Raw genomic sequence first — 25,240 nt, forward strand, 5'->3', positions numbered from 1 at the left:
GGCTGAATCCCGTTGGATTGACAAACAAACACGCAAACAAACAAAGTGATCATAATACCTCCTGGCGGAGGTAAAAATTCTGAGACATGAGACAGAGTCGCAGGATTCTGGAATCAAAAGACTTAATTGACACCAGGAAGTACAAGTTCTTATAGAGAATAAAGAATGTTAGACCCATTAGTTGTAAACAACATGTATGCGTCTGGTAACAGAGTTTGCGCTCTCCTTCTCTGACACAGGGGCTATCTCCATATGTTGAAGGAACACTACAGATATCTCCAGGGACAGTAGGCAGCGCTGGTGCCTCCGAGCAGGGAGGAACTGCAGATAAATCCAAGATGAGGGGACACTGTGGGTGTTAATCTTCTGGGGAGATGTCACCACGACATAACCTTTGGATATACAGCATTTTCTGACAATAGTCTAATATTGTATTATTCCAACATCCACCAACAAAACACTTGCATTCAGAAAGTCTAATATTGTACTTTTCCAACATTTCCTTCCTGTTTCTACTATTTCTAGTTCAATAAAAAACCAGCATAAAACAAAATACTAAAAATGATGCCACTCAATCATGACAATAAAAGCATGATTCATCTGATTAATGACAGATCATCAATAACAACAAAATCAATGACATCATTAACAAAACTCCATGCCTTATATATGTATCGACAGCAAGCATGGGATGAATAAAATGGCAATTTAGCAAAAGAAAAACTTCAGATGATACTGTGTGCTTCCACTGGTGTCAACATATTACTCTTCAGTAATGATGCATGTTATGAAAATCTAATTTGTTCTGCTTCAGTGTCATCGAGGACTTTTTCCAACATGGATGTATTGTAAAATCATTTTTATTTAATTAATACAAAATACATATGATACAAAATAATGTACAATCATTTTAAAACAATCGCAATCAAAACATTTCAGTGGTACAGTGCATTACATCATGTGCCCTTTAGTCCCTTATAAAACCTCAGAAAACATTTGGGGCAAAAATAAAAACGAACATGTTTTGTATTTTACACACAAGTGTTAAATCAATGCATTAATCAAATCAATAATTTATCACATTCACAGCATGTCATAAATTACTTAAAAGCTTTACTGTGTCTGTTATTCTGCTTCCACAGCAAAGTTGTCAAACTGGGCCAGTTCGAATGAGTGTGTTCCTATCGCTGCCCAGCCGTTCTTTGGTGACTCCAGTGTGGCGTACTTCCACAGTGTGTATCCATTCAGCAGCCCTGATGCATACCCACCCTGCAAGACAGACAGAAACAATGCACTGGTCACACACACTTTAGTAAGAGTATGATAGTCAATAGCATGGATGGGAAATATGAAACTGATGGACGTGAGCACTAGATTTACTGTAGATTAAAAAAAAAAAAATACTCAGAAATTATCACTGTGATCAGAAAGAGCAAACTACAGATGGATTTTGACCAACTCTCTAAAATATTTAGTTCAATTATGTTTGGATGTTGGATTAATTTCTGAGACTAGCGGCATTGAACCCGTGGTGCCATTGTACAATAGCATGAAAAGTAGAAGTTGTCTGCCACCACTATCCATTTGTAAACTACCATTTAATCCTGCATTGTGCAGGTAATAATTTGAGCCAACATGTGAGGCATGAAGGGAAGAGCATGTATCTGTTTGGCCTGTCACGCATAATTAAATTCATACAGTGGTAGTGAACTGCAGCCTTCACATTGTAGCATTGTCTGCTAGCAGTACAAATTTCATCAATGGCAGCATAACAACTTCCAAAAATGGAGTATGGCGGCAGGGATGAAGAATTCAAAGTAGAGAGAGGCTAAAATCACCCAGCATACTTTACAACATTTGAATACGGATATAAAATTGTGCCTAGTAAACAGTCAGGTAATGTTTCTATTCATTTGGTGAGTTTGGCGGCGATTAGGCCTGTGAAGGCTGAGGAAAATCCGTACAAACGCCCTCCTGTGCTGCAACATCAATGGGACACAGAACACGTATTATATGGTAGGATGCAAAGTTCTTCAGTATGTAAATAAACTTTATTTTCATTCACTTTCCTATAGTTACCCCACTAATGATAACAGACTAAACCAGTGTTTCTCAACAGCTGGGACACTGTCGGGACACGTTTGGAACAAGAAAGCTGAGAGGGGGGCGCTGAGATTGAAATGGGGGGCATTAGTCTGTATAAGTATCAGTATGAAGCAGCATATTAATACTTTTAAGCTACCACCGGACATTACCATGGAAGACACCCCCCGGTCTTTGGTAGTAACATCCGACCTGCCCCTCTCCCCATTGTGAGGGGGGCACAACTTATGCCACGTATATAAGCTCCGTCAGACAGACCCCCCACCCCCCTCGACAACTTGTTACTGAGTGCTACAACCACCCTCTCAACCCACATTGCAAATTTTTGTGTGTGTGTGTGTGTTGGGGGGGGGCTCATGATGACAAAAGGGGGCGTTTGTTCAAAAAAGTTGAGAACCATTGGACTAGACAGTGACACCATGTACAGTCGGACATTTAATACCACCTGAATGTAGCTGAATAATGTACATTAAAAGGGAATACTTACTTTTATAGTAAGCGTTAAGGTATGCCAGCCGAATGCTCGAGTGCCAGACTCCCCCTTTGCAAGCACTGTCTGACCAGCTGTTGAGAGACGAGGACTCAGAGTTAATCACACTTTGATAAAAAGATACTGGACACCATTCAGTTCATGCTAAAGGCCCACTGGTTTATTGTTGGGTATGAGACCTGAGGTGTGTGGTTTCAGTCATACTGTTGAGTCATATAGTGTTACCATGACCTTGACTTGTTCTTTTGCTTTTACAAGAATTTGATTTTGTTAGAAAAATACAATGTTAGACTTTTCTCAGAACATGTTAGAAGGATACAATGTTACTCTCAGACAGGGATGTAACGATATGAAAATTTCATATCACGGTTATTGTGACCAAAATTATCACGCTTATCATTAAAATCACTGTATTATTGAAATTGTACTCAAAATGTTCAAAAAGTACTTATACACACACTGAAATAATTTCACCAAGTTGTATTAAATAAATAAATCAATTAAATAAATAAATAAATAAAATAATTGGCACAATGCACTTTCTGTTGGCAGAAACATTCAAGTATTGACCCTTAGTGGTCTGAGCCTATTTTTTTGGCCATTTTTCAGTGCCATTGATTTTGCCTTTATATACTATATAAACAAATGTTTATTATACCCATGTTTGGTATCTTTTTTTCTCAGCACAACTTCATTTATATGATCTGCCTATTATTTTTTTTTCACTTTAACCTACTATATCAACATAAAAGGCCAGAAAACACAGAAAAAAATCAAATCCGATTAGAAAAATTGATATATTTTATTGCATAAATAACACAAAGAGGCTTAACGAACCTTTTCAAAGACTTTAAAAGTGAATATTGGTTCCAAATATTAGGTATATAAAATTAAAATTGTAATAAATTAAAACTATACTCAAATATTTGACATAAAAGCATATTTTTACATAGGCGTTTTTTCCCCTAAAAGTGCGGTAATCAAACATGGTTATCATGATAATTAGAATTAAAACGGTCATACTAACCATTGGCAATTTTACCGTGGTTTATTGTTATACCGGTAATCATTACATCCCTACTCTCAGAATATGCATAGTCTTCCCAGAAGATTATCACCTACAGTGTATGTGTGTCCTGGGTTTATCTGCATCTTCTTCCTAGCATGGACTGGTTTGGAGACCTCAATGCGGTCTAGTATCTCTGGAAGACATCTGTACTGTTTCAATTGCTTCTATATACGTGCCAAGTTTGAAGTAAACCGAAAAAAAATTTATGTTTTTATAGACATTTGAAATTTCGCCCATTATAAGTATATGGGAGGAAAAAAACATTTAAAAACTTCATAACAAATGTAAACTATGACCTACTTTTCCCGAAATGCAGTCAGATCTATTCTGGGTCACTGGCAATCTATAAACCCAATTGGGTATAAATTCAACCAATAATTTTGCTGCTAGTGTCAACAAACAAACCAAACCAAAGACAATGCCCCTTATCTACCCTTCAGGGGGCGGGGTAATAAAATGTATTTATTATTATTACTATTATTATTATTATTATTATTATTATTATTATTATTATTATGTGCTAACATACTGAAGATGCTCTGAAAACATCACAAATGATAAGTTAAATTTTACTTTGATGCTAGTTTTTGAACAGTTTTTATTGTGTGCTACTGAACTAAATTATACCTGAGGTTTTGGGCTTGAGGTAAAAACTGTTATCGTAGATAATAGTACTGACCCAGATCATTGGTAACTTTGAATGAACCGTCTGCAAAAACCCAGTAGAATATTCCTGCTGCGGTGCGGATCGACCCGCCTCCTTTATCCACCCTGGCTGCGATGAAAACACCACCAGTCTTAACCGTCTCCATGAAGACATCACATGTGACAGTCAGGTTCTGCCTGAAACAAAGCAATAGAAGAAGAAAAGAGTGTGTATATTGTGGGGTTTGTTATTAGGCGATACACAGTAGATGTTGATGCAGGAGATCAGTCTCCCAATAGAAGTGGGCGGTACTTTCACTGGAGGAGAACTCAACTAATTCAAAGTCCATATATGACTTCCTATCAGTGCTCAGTAGTAACTATATTGATATCTGGAACCATTTCCATGCTATAAGTCATCAAAATATGGCCCATTATAAGTAAAGGCACATTTTCAATATTTCTAATATTCTGCAAAAATCTAAACTTCTCGAAACTGTGACCAAAATTTGTAGACATTGTCCCAAGGAAGCTACATTTAGAAATTTCAAATGAATCCAACCAATAGTTTTGAAGATTGTTGAAATCTAGACATTAGTGACTGTGTGTTTGACCCTTCAAGGTCACTCAAGGTCAAAGGTCATGGACCCAAATGAAAGTCCATATATGACTTCCTATCAGTGCTCAGTAGTAACTATGTTGATATCTGTAACCATTTACATGTTACAAAACATTAAGATATGGATCATTATAAGTAAAGGCAAATTAAATTAGTAAAAAATTCAAAAACTGAGAACTGTGAACAAACTTTGTGCTAAAAACTACAGAAATTAGTCATGGAGAAAAGGCAGATATATTAATACACGTCTACACTCTTGGTTGATCCAGCTGCCATCATCTCACCACTGATAGTCTCCTATGACGCTGATGGTCTGGTCTGCATCCGTCACCCATGTGATGGGTCTCTGTGTGAGAACCTGCCGTAAGGTGAAGACGTGAGGACCGGGGTCAGTCAGGTTCACGTAATACTCAAACACCCCAGTCTGGTCGGCAAAGTCTGGGGCTTCAGAGAAAGGAGGATTTCCTAAAGGAAGGTCAAAGTGAAACATGAAGACATTATAGAACCTCTTTCTCACAGTTTTAAGCAACATTGAGACAAATATTTTAACTTGTCATTTTTTTAAGCCGCAGTGCACACAGAAGAAAAAAAACCCTTGCCATTAAGACCGATGAAAACCTGCATTGGTTACTATCTGTTATGTCTACATGCCTGGAGTTTTAGGACATATGTGCATTGATCTGTTTCAGTGTTTTTATGGTGAGTGGCAGTTAATGATAAAGACAAAAAGTAGAGAAAGTAGAAAGTTGGGGGGGTTCTGATATATTATTATTATTATATTGTTTGTTGTCTATTCCCTTATACACTATACGGACAAAAGGATTGGAACATGTTGAATTCAGGTGTTTCTTTTCTAACAGGGGTCTGGGATACAAAACAATGACAAATGTCATAATATAGTTTTATATTGTGATAAATATCATTGCATTGGTTAGTTTGGTTTAAATCTTTGCTTCCAAAATACCTCAGAGATGGTTTTTACTGACTTTCTCTCAACATTGATATATATATATAATTTTTTTATCCATGACTACGATTTTAAATGTTCTACCTCTAAATTTCTCAACTATTTTTCATGCTCTGACTGTAAATAATAATTTTCTACCACAACTAACCATGTATTTTCTTTACATCTCACTTAGAAAGAAAAATCTCCAGGAATAAGAAACAATATATAACTATATATTGTTGAGTTGTCATTATTATTATCATTATGTTTATGTTTATGCATTTGGCAGACACGTTTTTCCAAAGCGACTTACAGGGGAAAACCAATCAAATCACTCAATCAAATTTTATTTATATAGTGCCAGATCACAACAAAAAAGTTATCTCATGACACTTTATATATAGAGTTGGTCAAAACCAGACTCTAAGCCAATTTACAGAAGCCAATTATCATTATTATAATAATTATTTGCCCCCCCCTGCCCTTTTCCCTATCGCCCCTAATCAATATGTAATATGATGTTGTCGTTGCTGTTTGTCTTTATTTGTTTACTTGCTCAATTTGTCTTTTGTTTATTTGTTGTTTTTTTTTCTTTCCACTCTTCTCGTTAATTGTATCACTAATAAAAATGATAATGATAATCATTTAAAAAAAAAAGAAAGAAAAATCTCCTATTAAACTTTACTGAAATATTGATAATTCTAAACTATATGGACAAAAATATTAGGACACATCATGTCTACAGCTGTAAAATGTCCTGTTCATGCTGATTTGACATATAAACATTAATATTTCCTTATAGTTTAATGGGGATTTTTCCTTTTAAGTGAGATGTGAAGAAAGTAGATGGTTAGTTGTGGTAGAAAATTATTATCTACAGTCAGAGCATGAAAAATATTTCAGAAATTTAGAGGTAGAACATTTAAAATCATAGTCATGGATAAAAAAACAAAATCAGTGTTGAGAGAAGTAAAAACCATCTTTGATTTTAGAAGCAAAGATAACAATTTAAACCAAACTAACAAATCCAATGATATTCATCACAGTATAAAACTATATTATGATATTTGTCATCATTGTTTTGTATCCCAGACCCGTTAGAAAAGAAACACCTGAATTCAATGTGTCCCATTACTTTTGTCCATGTAGTGTATACTCTCACTGTTGATTTTGGTGTTCTACATGTGGCGCTAACATTAATTGTTTGTTTAAAGGGGGAAAAAATGCTGGAATGACTAAGGAGTTTTATTAGTTTGTACTCGACTACATTTGTTTACCTCTGGCTTTGATATGAACAGTTATGGGAAATAAATAATCTGATGTATTTCCTGGTCACTGTCATGGAGGTATGTACTAGTTAGGTTTCATTTATCAAAACATACTCGTAACACTTGCAGATGATAATGGTTATGCATATACTGTACTTACTGATGTTGAAATCATCCTTGTAGACTTTAGGGAAGTGGGCAGAAGCAGGTGGTTCTGGGTAACTGCCTTTCTGGCCTGTTGTTATTGTAGTTAATGTGTAAACCTCATCCACTGCCAGATTCAGAGTGAACGAACCATCCGAAAGCTGAAACAGACACGGAGACGACTTAAAAATGTGTTTCTTCCCAGAGGCGAAAATATTGGTTTGTGTGCTCTCTTACCTTGAGTGGTGTTAGTTTCTCAAAGAAGGCAGGTTTTTTTGTTTCGAAGTTAAACCGTGATCGCCAGACTTGAAGTTCTTTAATGGAAACCTACAGCGGTGACAATAAACATCTTTTATTAGGAAATAAATGTCTAATGTCTTTTTATAAATTTGATGAAAATTTCAGGAGGAACTTACAAAGGATCCCTTCAACTGAAACGTTGCATTCTGGGACGTAACGTTGAATGGAGGGAGTGGAGGTCTAATGCAGACTGAATGATCATGACTCTAAAAGTAAAAAAAAAAAAAAAAAAAAAAGAAAAAAGATGACGACATGAATAGATCTAAAGGTGAATCTCAAAAACAGTGAAACTACATTTCAGCACCATTTATGTATGTAACAGCAATACTTCTTAAATTAGCTCTTTCTACGCTGTTACACAAATAGAGGAGCCTGACTTACCATGGTCTCTATGACAACAGTGAGGTTTCCTTTTCCATCAGTCAGGGCTACATAACTTCCACCCTGTGCTAAATGTCCCACCGTCTGCAGATAGGTCCATCCCGGCTGGGTGAACTGTGTGGTATGGGCTGGAAAGACAACAAAGACAACACAATGAAAAACAAGTGTTCAGATTAATCATGATGATAGATTAATCCACGTAAACGCGTTGATTTTGACAGCCCTAATAAATATACAACTGACCTGCGACTTGTCAACAAATCTCTCTGAAATAGCTGGTTTTACCTTTTCATGCTGTTATAATATAATGCAGAAATAGCACTAAAATATTAGAAACGTGTGCATTCTATTCGACTCATTCTACTCTTCATTTAACAATATAGAAAATGACATGCCTATTTTTTTCTGGTTATTTTCGAGGTTTTTTTGGACTGGTTGTGCTCTTTTGAAAATGTTTCATCTCTCATCCAAGAGTTTTCATTGGTTCAGAGCTGATGAAGACTCTAGGATCAAAGACAAAACCAGTCCAGTTGAACTTCAAAAACCAGCAGAAAGAACAATGACCTGGACAAGTGAGAACTTACACCTAGGACATACCTAGTCCTTTCCAGCTGACATCCTTCTGTGCTGTTAATTACACAAGTCTACAATTTTTTTTTTTTTTTAAATTATCTTCCTCAGAGATCAAATGTGCCACGTTACATATTTTAATAAGATTAATTGGAAAACAAATGACCAAAGTGCTGAAATTACACTTTTCTTTTTTCTTTTGTTCAGACAAAGTATAGTTTTTAGATGTTACCTGCCATACTATACCTTGTCTGAACAAAAGAAAAGAGAAAAGTATAATTACATTAACAGAAGACAAAATGAACGCCATTAGCCTGACAAAAGTACTGGTTTGCTGATGTTTTCAAGATGTATGATAAAGTGTTATTACACATATATAGTGGTTTATGTACATTTATCCAATAGATGAATAAATCTTCCACTAGATAGAACCTGTAAAGTGAATGTATTGTCATATGCAGACAGTGTTTTGAAGTAGATCTGGTACCTCTGAGAGAAATATTCCTTTGGAGTTAAACCCATTCTGTCATTAATTCTCAAATTTCATGTTTTAACCCAAGACTGTATCTTGGAAACTTCAGCCAACCAGCATTTTTGACTTGATTTTTCTTTATTAGTGACTCACACATGGTAAAATTTCACTGCTTTTATTCTGGAAGCATTTTACTTGTAGACCAGTGTTATGTACAATCGTGGAAAAAATTACTAGACCATCAAAAGTCATTAAAAACAATGGTTATGCAATCAAGTCCTAACTCCTGTGTGTATCATGTGACTAAAACAGACAGAAAAGAAAACATGGAATGCCTAAAAGCACTGTTTTTGTCAGTACAATGCCATAGGTATTGATATAAGAACTGAAGTGATTTTGGTTATTATCAAGAAAACATGGAAAATGGATAGATATCAGCTCTGAAATTAAACTCTTATGAGCTACTTTTGTTGTTATCATTATATTTGTCCAAACAAATGTACCTTTAGTTACACCAGGCATTAAAATGAACAAGAAATTGAAGAAAACAAAGGTGGTCTACTAAATTTTTCTGCGACTGTACATTAAATCTGTCAATGAAGACTGTGACACAGACCTGTGATCCAAATAGGAGACTCCACCACATAGTTTCCACTCCACGGCTCCTCTGCAGTCATGAGTCCATCTCGGCCAAACGGCAGATCATCATAGTAGCTGGCTACGAGGTTCCAGGAGATGGTACTGGAACAAAAATCACAGCAATAAAACCACAAAACTGTAAGACAGGAATGTTTCCTGCATGACAAATATAAAATACACAACTATCTTAGTGACATTTGGTTTGAAATGCTCTGACACTTAAAGTTAAACTGAATAAACCTTGAAGTATTTTAATGGAGTTGTGTTGTTCACCTAGTCATGAGTCCATTGACGTAGTTCTGGTTGAGGATGCGAGCCCAACACCCCCCTCCCACCTCATTATTAAAGGTGCTGTAGTCCTCTGAAGACCACAGCTTCTTCTGTGTCTTCAGGGCGCCGGCGACAGTGGTGGTGCCTGGGTAATGGGCCCTGGAACCAAGACATGGACCGGCTATCAGAGACCTCTGGGTGTCATATTGGGTCAAATAAGATGTTCCACATAGAACTGGCAGTTAATGATGAGGTGACAGAAGATACTCCCACATGTGTTACCATTAGAATAACAGAAGACCTAAATATCACAAAGATGAAGTGAGTGGCTCATCCACAAAATAGAAAAGTCTGAAAGTCAGACATTCAGATTAATATCAAAGTAAAGAGACATTTCAACCTGTAAAGTTTGAGCATTTCTATTTGAAAAATGGGCAGAAGAGTGACTGTGTGGATAATTTATTTTCAAACATGTTTAATTCATGGATTATTGCAGCTTTAGTTCATTTTTTAAGGTTTTGAAACATGTACAGTGTGTCACTAGCAGCATTTTAGATCATACACGACGACTACTACTACTACTACTACTAATAATAATAATCCCATTCATCAGGCTATCTTCAGTACCATTTATTACACTAATATAAAACTACTTATTCGCTTATTTAACCCATAAAGACCCAGTGCTACTTTTGTGGAAGTTCCCAAATGAATTTTCCTCTCCATTTAACCTTTTTAAGTGATTTATCAGCATTTTTTATAATATCCTCTACATTTTTAGTAATTTTAAGTAAAAGTCATATATTTTGCAATATTTAATTTTCTGATCGTGTACATGTAAAAGCTCAAAGTAAAGTTGAGGGTTGTTACATCAGAAAGAGATAAAACTGCAGAAAAGTGACTTTTTCAGTAAAATCTATTGTTAACTAAACATAAAACAAGTGTCTCCATCCACTGTCATTGATCCAACTCCATGGGTTTTACTGGTGAATCCATGTTGTAGAAGATGACGGTGTTTCCACGCTAACTATGGAGCCGCTGAATGTCCAAATGGGTCATATCTGATGACCATGAAAAGACAAGAAACTGTATTTTACATCAATTATTTCAACATATTGATTGGTTCAATGGATCAGATGTTATCAAACCTTTTAGATCATTAGATGCTTTTGGTTGCCAGTAGCTGTTTGGGTCTTTATGGGTTAGTGCTAATATGACAACAAGAGTGCAGTAGTTTTGACAACATACATCATCTTTTTAACTGTGAATGTTAAAAGGATGTAGTTCAGTTACTATCTCCACCAGGGGACGCCATGCAAACAAAGACAGCAAGTATGTATGAAGCTGGTTAAACAAGATCAGTCTCATTCAGGTTGAAACAACAGAACAGTGGTTCTTGTTTCTTCCAAACAAAAGCATATGAAGGAATGTGGCTACTCTCTCACACTCACTCACTCACTCACTCACTCACTTAACAGTAACACTGATACCTGGGGGCATTATCACTGAGCCTGTTCACATGACCATAAAAGTCTGATAATGGGAGTAATCAGATCACGGTAATAATCAGATCTGATGCTTTTACATGCACTTAAGAAATGCCATAATTGAAAAACCCTGGTTTAGACACTCCAGTCCATTATTGGATTTCTTTCGGAGAACATACGTACATACTGATGGTAGACTCCAACTTCCTGTTACTGTTTTCCCACCCCTGTTTGACTACGTAACATCTGCTCTCTACAACTTTAATCGTTTTTACACGTGCAGATGTAAAAAAACGAAATAAATCAGATTAACCTGTAAACATTAGAGCTACACTATATATCATTTAAGCATTGTCATCACAATGTATGTGTGCGCCATAGTCACATTGCAGGTCCTACAATATAGGAGGCAAACAAACTGCATGTTTTCTCATCTAATTTCAACCTGGGTACCTGGCACACACTGCACACAGCGATCCACCAATCACAAGCATTTTTAATTAGTTTGCCGAAACAGACCATGCCACTGCCCATGGAGTGATGTCGCTGGTAACAACATTGAAAAATGAGCAACAAACAAGAGAAAATCACTGAAAACAAAGACTTGGTGCCAACAAGAAAAGCAATGTTGGTTATCTGAAATTATTTCAGCTACAAGAAGGATGATACTGAAACATGTGTTCTGTGTCACCACAACGAGAGGAAACACAACTAATTTGTTTGACCATTTACATCGGCATCCTCCTGAGTATTATTTCATATCGCAATATATATATCGCAGGGTTAAAAAAAAAATCACAATGTCAGTTTTTTCCAATATCGTGCAGCCCTAGCATACATGCAGGAAGACATCAGAGTACTGGGGAGAAACCCAGGTGTGTTAAACCGATTTCTCATAATCAGATTACTGCTGTTATCTGATAAAACATACCAGATTTTGCTGTTTATATGATCACTTGAATGATCGTAGTATTAGTGTGCATGTAAACAGGCTCAGTGCTAGCAGTGCACACATCACATCATGCAGGCAGAGTCAGATTCCTTCGTAGATGCTGTGCTGGCGTTACATGGGTCAGCAGCTCAAGCAAAAAGCATGGAGTTAGAGAAAGCTCCTTACAACCCCAGGTTCTTAGGGTACGCAGCTTCATTTAGACACACAGATGAGCGTCCTACCCTATCACGTCTACCGCTCTGCTGAGCTCGGGGTCTAGCAGCAGCGACCGGGTAATGGGCTCCCACAGGTTGTCACTGGCTATGATCCTGACCGTGTCCAGGCCACTCTTATCCAGAGTGTACCGCAGCAGCTGTTGTCGCAGCAACAGATGGAGGACAGACAGCACAGGAAGACAGGGATTTACAGCTTTGATAAAGTTCACTTTGTTAGGCTTGACTGTATTTTCTGCCACCATATAAAAAGACAAGAGAATAAAAAAATATATTCGCTAATTCAATTGCTATTGTAGATTTAATTGTTTATTATTTCTCTTCATATAGTGGCAGCAATACACAAGAGAATTTTCTACATAACACCGAGCCCGTTTACATGACCATAAAAATCAAACAACTGGGAGTAATTGAATAATTGGAATAATCAGATCTCACAAGTTTACATGCACTTAAGAAATGCGATTATCGAAAAACCCTGGTTTGCATGTTTCCGCCTTTTATTGGATTTCTTTCACAGTATGTGACGATAGACGCAAACTTCCTGTTATTGCCTTCCATTTTCTATTAATTAATTTTTTTTTTACACATGAACGGATGTAAAAGAACAAAATAAATCAGATTAATGGTTATACATACATGAAAAAATCTGAGTATTGAGGGGAAATCTGGGTGTATTAACCTGATTTCTCATAATTAGATAACTGTTGTTAAATGATCTAATCAAGCATATCACATGCTGTTTATATGATCACTTGAATAATCTGATAATTTCAGAAATCGGACAATGACCAGAGTTTTAGTGTGCATGTAAACGGGCTTATTGATGAAGTGGTGCAAAAGCTTTGTGCTTTATTGGAAAACACTGAGCCCATTTACATGACCATAAAAATCCGATAACTGGGAGCAATCCCATAATTGTTGTAATCAGATGCAACGCATTTACATTCACCTCAGAAATGCAATAACTGAAAAACCCTGGTTTACATGTCCATTATTTGATTTCTTTTGGAGTACGTACGTACATTATGATGTAAGACGTACATTTCCTGTCATTTTCAAAACATCTGGTCTCGTCTTGGTGACCACGGCAACGCCGACAGTGTCAGCGTTAGTTGTCCTAATGAGAGAGGAGCAAATAAGACTACAAAATACAGGGTTCCTACAGGTTTCTACAAGTTAAGACTTTTTAAGTCCATTTTTAAGACTACTTAGAACACAATTTAATGCCCATTTTACAGCCTATTTCATGACCATATTGGCAAAAAGTCATAACTCCTACAATTTAGGAAAATGTATTTATTTACTCAAATGCCTTGAGTCATTTCTCACCAAGGGCTGCAAAGTTCGCGAGAATTGTTTCCTAATTTCAATATAAATTCGAGTGGAACTGAGTCGACTAACGTTACTTTCTTTGCAGCTTGGACATTTAACAGACGTATTTAAACACAATACAGCAAACAAGTTTATGGCAACAAAACTTAAGACCTACCATATCAAATTTAATACCTTTTAAAGACTTTTTTAAGGTATTAAATGCAGATTTGTAAATTCAAGACTTTTAAGACCCTGCGGGAACCATAAAAAAAGGTCACATGTTGTTGCTATCCCTGATTTCATGTCATTGTTTGTTTACACTTTTCTTTTGGCTCACGTTGTCGCTGCTTAACTTCCGTTTATATAGATTTTTTTTTTTTTTTTTTATACATCCGCAGATGTAAAAAAAAAGAAATAAATCAGATTAACCTATATACATGCATGAAGACATCGGAGTATTGGGGAGAAATCTAGGTGTGTTAATCCGTTTTCTCATAATCAGGTTACTGCTGTAGAACAGATCCGATTATCCTGTTAACATGATCACTTGAATAATCTGATAACTACTGAAATCAGATAATGATCGGAGTATTAGTGTGCATGTAAATGGGCTCATTATCATGCATAGAGGAGCATGCTCATGTGCAGGTTACCAAGCTAGTGCATGATCAAGTGTCACATTTGAGTTTTTGATTGTAAGAAGGAAAACAGCCACAAACATCTAGTTTCGAGAGCACTGCAGCAGTGGAAAGAATGGAAAGCTTCCTTGAAAAACTGGTTAAGCTGTCACGAGTGTCCACCCAACGCCGACACGCCCAGGTGCAGCAGACGTTGCACCATCTGATTCTCACATGTTCAGTCAGTCATTTAGTTTATCTGGTCTGAGTACAAAGTGAAAATGACATAGCTTACATTTTGTGTGACCTCTGAGTCTGGCTTTAAGACTACTGTACTTACCCAATCACCTTAACGGCATCATTAAGGTACGGGTCTACGATCACAGAGTCAGCGATGCTCCAATCGCCGTCTGCTGCGATGATGCCAACGTCAGTAAGACCGACTTTATCCAGCGTGTCCCGGAGCACCTTGGTAACAAAGACATGCTCTCAGACAGCCCAGGCTACAACTTCAAAGTACCGTCAACCTCTGACTACTCAAACTGTGTCATCTCTCTTGTGAACCAATGCTTGTGGCTGTTTTTCTCCTTTATTCTTTTATGTCTTTATCCCTGATGTTAATTCAATAAATCAAAAAGAAGACATTTAAAAGACAAAAATTGAGGTTTACCTTGATGTATTTGCTGTCGAAGTTTCGCTCATTCCAAATCTAAACAGACGAGAGGGAATGTTAGACACAGAGAAGACACTTCAGGATTCATCTGAAATCAGCTGATAGAGTAAAATGTGAAAATGATCAGTGTCTACACATTTGTACCATAGCCTGATAACACTGGTCTACGATTTTTTAGAAATGATTTGCTTCAGACATTAAATGTCTGAAATGTTACGTATTTTAATAAGATTAATTGGAAAATAAATGACAAAAGTGCCGGTTTGCTAATGTTTTGAAGGTATATGATTAAGTGTTATTACACATATATATTGGTTTATGTACATTTATATAATACTTTTATAAATCTTCCACTAAATAGAACCTGTAAAGTGAATGTATTCTAATGTGCAGACAGTGTTTTGAAGTAGATCTTGTAGCTCTGAGACAAATATTCCTTTTGAGTCAAACCCATTCTCTCGTTAATTCTTGAATTTCACATTTTGACCCAAGGCTGTATCTTGGAAAGTTCAGCCAACCAGCATTTTTGACTTGATTTTTCTTTATCAGTGACTCTAATGTGGTAAAATTTCATTACTTTTATTCTGGAAGCATTTTCCTTGTAGACCAGTGTAGGTGATGGGAAAGCCACTATACAAAATAAACTTAAAGTTTCTACTAGTTATGATAACTGTATGCTCAGTTTTACTCATCCCTGGGAAAAATGTCAACAATTTTTAATTTATGGGCCAGATGAAGCGGTGACACAGGGACACATTTCCTGTTCAATAAGCTCTGTGTTGAAACTAAATAACTTCTCTCCATGTTTAAAACATGTATGAACAGGTCTCAATAAGTACTTTCATATGACATATGTTACAATTTACAGAAATAAAACTACTGCTGCGTGACATGGGGACTCAAAATTAACATTTTTTTCACTTTACGCAAATTTACAAAACATGCTGTTGTCATAAGAAATGGATCCTAAATGAAACATAAGGCTTTAACTATGATGTTAAACTACAATTGTGATCAATATTAAAATAAAAAATATAAATATAATAACATAAAATAATATAATATAAATATATAAAAATAATGTAAGAATGTTGAAATTATAAGTTTTTATGAACACAAATATGTTGCGACATCAGTTTGTCACTTTGCTCAGTATCAGAATAAAAGACTTTGCTGGAACTAAAACACTACAAATATACTAATAAACTTTTATTTAACATGCATATTACAACTGTAGTGATAAATACAGCTAATAGCCGAGCATATTTGACTAATAATTGGATTGTATAGAACCTTTCTATATTCTTGTACTGTTGAATAAATAGTTCCTACAGATTCACAGACTCAAAATATCACTGATACAAGCAAGAAGACAATTTTATTATTGAAGTAAATAATGCATTTATATATTTTAGTCCTTTTTAGGTTTAATTCAATACTGATTGTATCTTTATATCTTTTTTTCTACAAGTGATACTGAAATTTTGTAAACAGTTCCATAAAACAGAGCTCTTAAGCTAAAAAAAATTGCCTATTTGAAAAATGATAGGTGAAACCTAAATTTTTGACACTGATGTTGACTTTTCCTTGATCTGACCCTTCTACAGCTCTATTTACCCAATAATTCCCCCCTAGCATTAATAAAGTATTCTGATTTGGAGGTAGACTCACTGTTTGCACACATCTATATTACATTCTGGTTTGCAAACGTCCGATGCATGACTGTAAGAGATGAACTGGTTAATATTTCACTAAATTAACTAACTAGGACTTTGTTTACAACCCGTCTGATCAGCTGACGACTTGTGTTTATTACTTGATAAGGGATGCTGCTACTCCTCAGCTTTTAAATTGATGAGTGAGTGCATGTAGGTAAGAGGGATTAACATGAAAAATGAACAAAACAAGGTCAGACATGAGGCCAGTTCCATTTCTCAGACTCTGTTCTATTGGAATAACTTATACCCATAAAATCTGATGCTGAACTGAAACATGTTCAGAGTAGGTCAGATACACACCCCAACATACTGAATGTCCAGGTCATGGTACTGCTTGGCACCGAGAATCCAGTTCACCACATACGCTGCAGTGATGTCTGGGAAGTCATAAGGCCAGTTCTTGCCATGGCCAACCCAACCAGGAAATGCCCACGGCAAGCCTATGTAAACACACACACACACACACACACACACACACACACGTTCAGAACAACAGTAGCTGCATGTGACACAATGCAACATTATTCTGCAGTGATGCCACATGATCACAGCTGTTAAAAATTCACTTCAAAGATTCACTCAGGAAGATTTTTGTGAGAGGTTTGTGTCTGTTTCATGCAGGGATTTGATCATTTGTTGATATTAGTGAAGTTCATTTATATGCCACTAGCTGGGTTTCCATTAGTTTTCCGCAAGATAAAAGCAATATTTCAACAATTTTGACAAAGTATACTCGGAGGTGTTTCCATTGAAGAGTGTTTGGCTTCTGATGCGTGATTCTAGTAAAGTCCAGTCTACCCGTCTCAAAGAGAGAGACAGAAAAAAAAAGGGGGGGGGGTACCACACAGTTTCACTCTGCAGGTGCACCTAATCATCCCAAGGCAAAGTCTTTATTTATGGCAGCGGCCACGCATAATAGATTTCTGACAGAGAATTGTACAGAATTCACCGACGAGTTGTGGATCCAGAATTTCCGGATGACCCGGGCAGCATTTAGGGTGTTTTTACACACCTCACACCTTTACTCACACCTTTCCCACAGATGTTGTGTTCATAAGTACGTACTGCAGCCCGCACCTGAGAACGAGTGGGTGTTACAGGGCTGAAACGGTAGGCAGGAGTGTGGAAGGAATTCTGTCGCTATCCAACAAATGACGAAGTTAGAAGAAGACAAACCCTTATGTCATCAACCAAGTGACTGTTCTGTTCATTTGTCTAAACAGGCAGTACTTGTCTACCTGTTTGCGGCAAAGTGAAGAACAGTGACCTTCGTTGTCCCTGATATATCACCGAGTGGTTCGGTTGGTAAGGCGAGCCTATGCCGCACGGATCTGAGGCTTCTTCAGGAGACAACAGGAGCACTGTCTGTGGTCTTGTGGTGATTAGGTCACTTCCGTTGTTGGGCATGGATCGCTTTCACATGGAAACGTACCGTACTGGAGTCCACACAGTCCATACCCAGGACTACCCTCTCAGCTGGACTCAGGTACGGTACTCGAGCACGGAATGTTTGCATCCACACTGATAAATTTAAGCGGACTTTGGGGTCAAACTGACTTGGATACGGACTCTGGTGCTCAGTGTGAAAGTGCCCTTAATGAACTGTTATGTCATTGAACCTCTCGTGGCGTCAGACTTGTCATGCCTGTGACTAGTGAAAATGCACAAAATGTGTTTCCATTATGCTTTTCCGCATTACTCCTATAGTGGAACGTCTCAAAAACCGCCTCATGAGTGTAAAAACTTTTTTGCGATCTTTCACAATTATTGCGACATTTCTGTGTTTCCATTGCCAGTTTTCAATTGACATTTTGCGCATTTGTGAGGGTAATGGAAACCCAGCAACTGACTGTTTCTGTTGCCTACAACTACAACAATGGCCCCAGTAAAACTGATGGAGAGGACTAGGGTCATTTATTCCACAAATAAACATCCTTACATTTTCACTTAAGTTGGTCAGTGTCTTCTCTTCTGCTCTTCTACTGTTAGCTTAGAAATGCAGTTGGATAACATTAAAGAATGACCTCTTCCGAGCAAAACAAAGATTCCGATACAGACTTTACAAACAACAGATCAATTTCTGAGTACACTGAAGAACATTCAGCTGACTCTCTGGATATACTACATAGGGCTGTGCAATTAATCAAAATTCAATTACGATTTCGATTATTACACGCAACGATTACAAAAATTATGTAATCGAGAAAAAACGATTACTAATTTTGAGTTGTTTTAATTCACGCGCACGCAAGCTACCATGAGCTGCTCTGCCCTGCCCCCCTCTAAGCTACAGCTGCCTGCTAGCCGGCAGGTCCACCCCAAGAGGAAAGTTGTACCTAACGGTCTGGAAAAATAGCAGGAGAATCACAGCAGAAGTGCTTGGTAAACAAAAAAGGCAAGTCAAATTCAATTGTATGGAATCACTTTGGGTTTGATGAAGAGCAAAAACCCATTACATGCAAAAAGTGTTTCGTAGTTGTGTCCGCATCGACCGGTAACACAGCAAACCTTTGTAACCATCTGAAGTTTAACCACCGCCACCTTTATCATAATCTTATGAAAAACTAAAACACATAAAAACAACTCCGTCTACAGCTTCGTCCGCAATGCAATCTTCAGTCTCCGAATCTCTTTACGCTGCAACTCCCGTATTAACCTAACCCGAACCCGTATAACCCTAACGTGTGACTTCTGTAGATGGCTGATGTATACAGAAGGCCTGAACTGAAACCTCACGGCACGCCACTGAATTTACTATGTTTCATACTACATTGAACATACTGGAATTTAAAATTTGCACTTTACGTGAGGTTTTTTTTTTTTTATTGCTACAGTTCTAAGGCAAGTCTAGAGCAGTTTAATTACAGTGCACTATTTGTTTACAGAAGGAAACATAATTGAATTTACAGTACACTTATTTGCATTCAAAGATTTTTTTGTTTTGTACAAAAGTGAACATACATTGTTTTAATGGTTAAAAGCTTTATTTATATTTAAAGAGTATATCTTACATTGTTTTGCAAGAAAAAAAATAAACAACTTTAAGGTTAACAAATAATTGTTTTTAATAATCGTGATTTCAATTATTGCTAAAATAATCGCGATTATTTTTTTTTTCTATAATCGAGCAGCCCTAATACTACACAGGAAATATTTCCCTGGGCAAGCTTGTAGGAACAGAGGTTGTTCAGTAGTAGACACTAATAAATCCAGCTCTGAATGCACTTGTTGAATATAAAAATTTAGTATTTGGTCCGAAGTAGGGGACGTTTGAGTGTGTCTTCCAACACCAATCAAAAATTAAACATACACCTTTAGCCTAAAACTACATCAGTCCTACAGAATTCAAACATATGCACATTCCTAAAGGAGACACAGAGAGATTGCTAGGTAGAAATATTTGGCAATTTGGGCTGTCTACCTCATGTCTTCTGTCTGGAGGAGAGAGCGGAGTGACCTATGGTCTCACCTCCCAACAGATAACAATAATGAAGCATGTGAAAATCTTTTACTGTAACATTTTGATTTTCCAGCAGAGATGGACTCTTATTATTCTCACAAAATACACTTTTTGTGTATTTTCTGGTTGGATTCAAGTATAAACTGCAGAACTAGGTCTTAAACACCTAATAAGAATTCACACTCATGGATCTATCTGTCAAAATAAAACCTACTCCATGTTTACACTGATTGACCTACATAGGATTGTATAATTGTATTCTTTAATGTAAAAGTACTATTTGTTGTCTGTTTTGTTCTTTGTTGAAATTGTTTTATGTTGTTTTTATACATTCCTATCACTTAGGTTATTGACTTCATATCCTTTCACATACAAAGGTGTGTGGTATACATGTAACTTCAGACTGGAAAAAAACTCAGTAAAATAAGTTGGGAAGAAAAAAATAAAATTAAACCTACTGGAATCTATGTCTAAAGCTGTATTTCTAATAACACAGTTTATGCAATAAGATGTACTACAAGGAATGGATTTCAGGAAGCTTTTTTAAGATGCCGTGCAGGATATTCCAGTCAGTCATTGTATCTAGAGGAAACAAAGCTCTATTTTGTGACTGAAAATCACAGTCAAACTGAGCCCCCTCCCACCCTTCCATCCTCAGCTGATCTTTGCCCTTTTAGGTTGAAACACAGGAGCCATTTGTTGCTTTACAGCTCTCTGTATTGCACTGAAAAACAAATCAAGCATATTTTCTTACCAATTAATGTAATATCTGGGTTCCTCTTCTTTGCTTCTTTCATTAGCCACCACTCATATCCTCTGAAGTAGTTCTCATCATTCTCATAATGCATGTGGGAGGGCTCTGTTCCATCTGGAAGATAAGATAAGATAAGATAAGATAAGATAAGATAAGATAAGATAAGATAAGATAAGATAAGATAAGATAAGATATACTTTATTGTCTCCTGTGGGAAATTCACTGTGGGCAATAGGGCGAGGTCAAAGCTGTCATGGATGGACAGCCCGCTACTTTTTGATTCATAACTTTTGAACCAGACAAGTTTAAGACAAATATTACACATAATTGGAAAGGTCTAAATGTCATCTTAAACATACTCAAAGGGCAATATTTAGTTTCAAACATTTTTAAATGAAAAATATCAAAAACTACTGCGTCGCAGATCTACAAAAAATTTACGTCTATTTTTTGCAAGAATTACAAAGTTCTCCAAAGTGAAATTCCTCTGACATTTTCATCCTAAAATGTATTCAGTGTAAACCTTAAACCCTCTATTTTACGACCTAATTATTGGTTAGAGGAAAAAAATATTTTATCAAACCTAAATAGCAAGCGTTTTGACAAATGGCAGCGTCACAGATGGACAACAAAAGTAAATATCAAACTAAACATTTTTTATTTCAATTATCAATATCAAATAACTTTTTATTTTTACAATATTTACAACATACAAATAATATTAGCATTGTATTCAAAAGTTTTTTACGTAAATATATGTATTTATTCATTTTAAACACTGTGTTTAGAATATGACAAAAATAAAATAATAGTCACATATCAATGTATTTGAAATAAATTTGGTTTATTTATGAGAATTTATAAAATGAACCCAGATTGACTGCAAAAAAGTGTCACTTTTCAAACATTCACACTCACAAAACTCCTCAATTTTTTTTTTTCCACAATTTTTTTTTGTCATTTCAAAATAAATTTTCCTGAAAATATGAGTAATTACCTACCCTAAAATATAAGTTTGGTGTAGATTATTGTAATTCAATTTTTTTTGACCAGAAGTTAACCTTCCCTTGACTTCGCCCAATAGTGCAAGGGGGCAGTACAAAACCAAAAGACATCACAGTACAGACACATGACAACAATAAATAACATGAACCATACTATGACATCCTGAAGCATGGGACAGTCTACAGCACCAATAAATAAGTAAATAAGACTACAGCACAACCTTAAATCCATACTAAAATATGTAAGAACATCACAAGAATTAGGAGCCAATGTGATTAAAAATATTATAAATAAAAGATGAGACACTATCATCAATAAATAAGGATAAAATGTAGTAGATATGGTGTCTACACTAGTGTGGAAAATAAGATGGTTTTGTTTGTTGTCCTATTAGCATGACACTCATGCTAACCAGGCTAAAGTTATGGAAGTCAGGTGGGGCTTTGCTAAATGTTACAGAGCATTTATCACCACTTTATCATTCAAATGAAAGGACCACAGCAGTACTAGTTCATAAAAACATGTTCTAGTTCCATTAAATGTCACTCACCAGTAGTTTGTGCATCCCCTCCAATCTCTACTTTCAGTATGTGCAAAGAAGCTCCAAAGTTTGGCTAAAAACAACAGGAAAACAATATTTATAATAACTATACCAGTGGTTTATGTTACAGTTCTGAATGAATGACTCAAATTCATATCATCATTATACCTTAAACAGGTAGTCTAAAATCTGGCTGCGATATGGCTCTGCATAATTGACCAATAAACGAGTGGTCGCCTAAAGAAAGCAGAAAAAAAAAACATATAAACATGTGAATAATGTTTTTTTCTTTTCTAAACAACTTTATTAACAACATTTGAGGATACAGTACAACATTTAGAAGAAACATCAAGATGTCAAAAGAGAAAAAGCATTTGAACATATAAGTTTAAGAAAATAATGCATAGATTTAAAAAAAAAAAAAAAAAAAAAAAAAAAAAAAAGGTATAAAATATAAATAATACAGGGTGGGGAAGCAAAATTTACAATGAACATTTAGTTGTTTTTTCTCAGCAGGCACTACGTCAATTGTTTTGAAACCAAACATATATTGATGTCATAATCATACCTAACACTATTATCCATACCTTTTCAGAAACTTTTGCCCATATGAGTAATCAGGAAAGCAAACGTCGAAGAGTGTGTGATTTGCTGAATGCACTCGTCACACCAAAGGAGATTTCAAAAATAGTTGGAGTGTCCATAAAGACTGTTTATAATCGAAAGAAGAGAATGACTATGAGCAAAACTATTAGGAGAAAGTCTGGAAGATACTATTAAAGAAGAATGGGAGAAGTTGTCACCAGAATATTTGAGGAACACTTGCGCAAGTTTCAGGAAGCATGTGAAGGCAGTTATTGAGAAAGGAGGACACAGAATAAAAACATTTTCTTTTATGTAAATTTTCTTGTGGCAAATAAATTCTCATGACTTTCAATAAACTAATTGGTCATACACTGTCTTTCAATCCCTGCCTCAAAATATTGTAAATTTTGCTTCCCCACCCTGTAGTAATAAAAAAAAAAAAAATAAATAAATAAAATAAATGAATAAATAAATAATAAATCTGACAAAAAATAAATAAATAAATGCAACAGAGAGTTCAGTCAGTATTGAAAAACTGTTTATAAATAGCCAATGTGTTATTGCTTTTTTTTTTTTTTTTTTATTATAAATGAATTCTAAAGATTTAATATAATTTTCAAATTCTAATAGAAAGATTTTAAAATTTGGGTGTGTTTTACTATATTTGTTTTTATGTATATGTAATTTTCCAAATAGTATGAATAAATTTACAATAAATTCTAGATTGTTAGTATCATGTTCAAAATAAGAAATTACATTTTGGGATGTTATATTTATTTTATTGTTACTTTTAGATATGATATAATGATCAATTTTGAACCAAAAATTAGAAGAATGTTCACATAAAAAGAATAAGTGTATGTGAATAATGTTCACAGTGGGAGAAGTTAGCTAAGTTGACATCAGACTTCACCAGGAAGTGGAGGAAAACTCACCCCTCCGCCGCTCAAACCTCCAATTCCGTCAAACACTCGGCCCAAGCCTATTTTATCATCGAGTACATAAGACTGAGACGTAGAAGTATCTAAAAACAAACTCAGGAGTAGAAGAATAAAAACGGTCTCTCTGTGCTCCATCCCGGTCAAACACACTCTGTCTGCTGTGAAAGCCGAGTGCGTCACGTGACGCACGGTCACGTGGTTCATGCGGAAATCCCACGATATTTTCAAAGATGAGAAGACAATCTATTTCTTTTCTTTTTCTTTTTCTTTTTTTTTTTCTTTTTTCTTTTTTTTTTTTTTTAAATATTGGCACAAAGCAGATTTACAGAACAAGAATGGGATAAACATTACAAAAGAGAAATATAGAAATACATTTGAGACATGGTGGAATGATTAAACACAACTATTACAACTATCAGAAACAAAAAACAAAACTAATAATAATAATAATAATAATAATAATAATAATAATAATAACAACAACACCGGTCAACAACAAATTTATTGTTTAAGTTTTTGAGCTGCTTTTGGATAATTTTGGTGTGCTGAATCCAAAAATCACATTAATTTTGCTCAATCAGGCCAACTTTCTGAACTATGCTACATATTGGCTTTTTAACATTTTTGCTTACATTTATGGGCATTTTCACATCATATGATACAAAATTCTTTTATATTTCTTGCAATAAACGAGTTCTGAAGATTTTACTTTTGCCAATTTATGATTAATGTTTTTTTTAATATTACAGGTGAATGAAATGGCTTCGACTAGAAGATCTTGCAAAAATAAGCCTGACGTATTCTGCTACATCTGCGGTGAATACACCATTGTACCTAACAGGAATCAAGTCACAAGTTTCATAAAGTGTGCTTACCAATCTTATTTTGGTATTAAACTTGGTGACCAAGATAAAGTTTGGGCGCCACACATGGTATGCAAGTCATGCACTGAGTATCTGCGTCAGTGGACCAAAGGCAAGAAGAGTTCTCTGAAGTTTAATAAATACATCCTGTTAGAAAATGATTTTTTTCTCTCTTAAAACCTATTTTGATTGAGAA

The 25,240-nt window shown here is 35.7% G+C and overlaps 1 protein-coding gene across 2 annotated transcripts; it reads right to left on the bottom strand.

The window, feature by feature from the left end:
- Positions 1–842: 842 nt before the first annotated feature.
- On the bottom strand, positions 843–24,400 carry galcb (galactosylceramidase b). Of its 2 annotated transcripts, none has more exons than XM_030126468.1 (17): positions 24,176–24,400; positions 22,824–22,892; positions 22,665–22,728; positions 21,110–21,223; positions 17,196–17,335; positions 15,175–15,213; positions 12,580–12,710; positions 9,923–10,078; positions 9,627–9,751; positions 7,969–8,096; positions 7,704–7,793; positions 7,525–7,614; positions 7,304–7,448; positions 5,211–5,391; positions 4,342–4,505; positions 2,591–2,667; positions 843–1,269 (listed from the first exon to the last, which is right to left on the bottom strand). In XM_030126468.1, the coding sequence occupies exons 1-17, from the start codon at positions 24,383–24,385 to the stop codon at positions 1,126–1,128; spliced, it is 2,067 nt and encodes a 688-aa protein (XP_029982328.1). In that variant the 5' UTR covers positions 24,386–24,400; the 3' UTR covers positions 843–1,125. The 2 variants fall into 2 exon arrangements, with proteins under 2 accessions (XP_029982328.1, XP_029982329.1); XM_030126469.1 differs by lacking the exon at positions 12,580–12,710 and adding an exon at positions 14,845–14,972.
- Positions 24,401–25,240: the final 840 nt, after the last annotated feature.

Source organism: Sphaeramia orbicularis, chromosome 22 (assembly GCF_902148855.1).
Source record: "Sphaeramia orbicularis chromosome 22, fSphaOr1.1, whole genome shotgun sequence".
Classification (NCBI taxonomy): domain Eukaryota; kingdom Metazoa; phylum Chordata; class Actinopteri; order Kurtiformes; family Apogonidae; genus Sphaeramia; species Sphaeramia orbicularis.

Bases quoted from the DNA above. Each gene is read 5' to 3' on its own strand.
- galcb (XM_030126468.1), bottom strand. From the start codon at position 24,385: ATGAACCACGTGACCGTGCGTCACGTGACGCACTCGGCTTTCACAGCA. The intron at 22,729-22,823 runs GTATAATGATGA...TGTTGTTTTTAG, and splicing joins TTTTAGACTACCTGTTTAAG to CCAAACTTTGGAGCTTCTTT. The intron at 12,711-15,174 runs GTAAACCTCAAT...CTGCGACAACAG, and splicing joins TCGACAGCAAATACATCAAG to CTGCTGCGGTACACTCTGGA.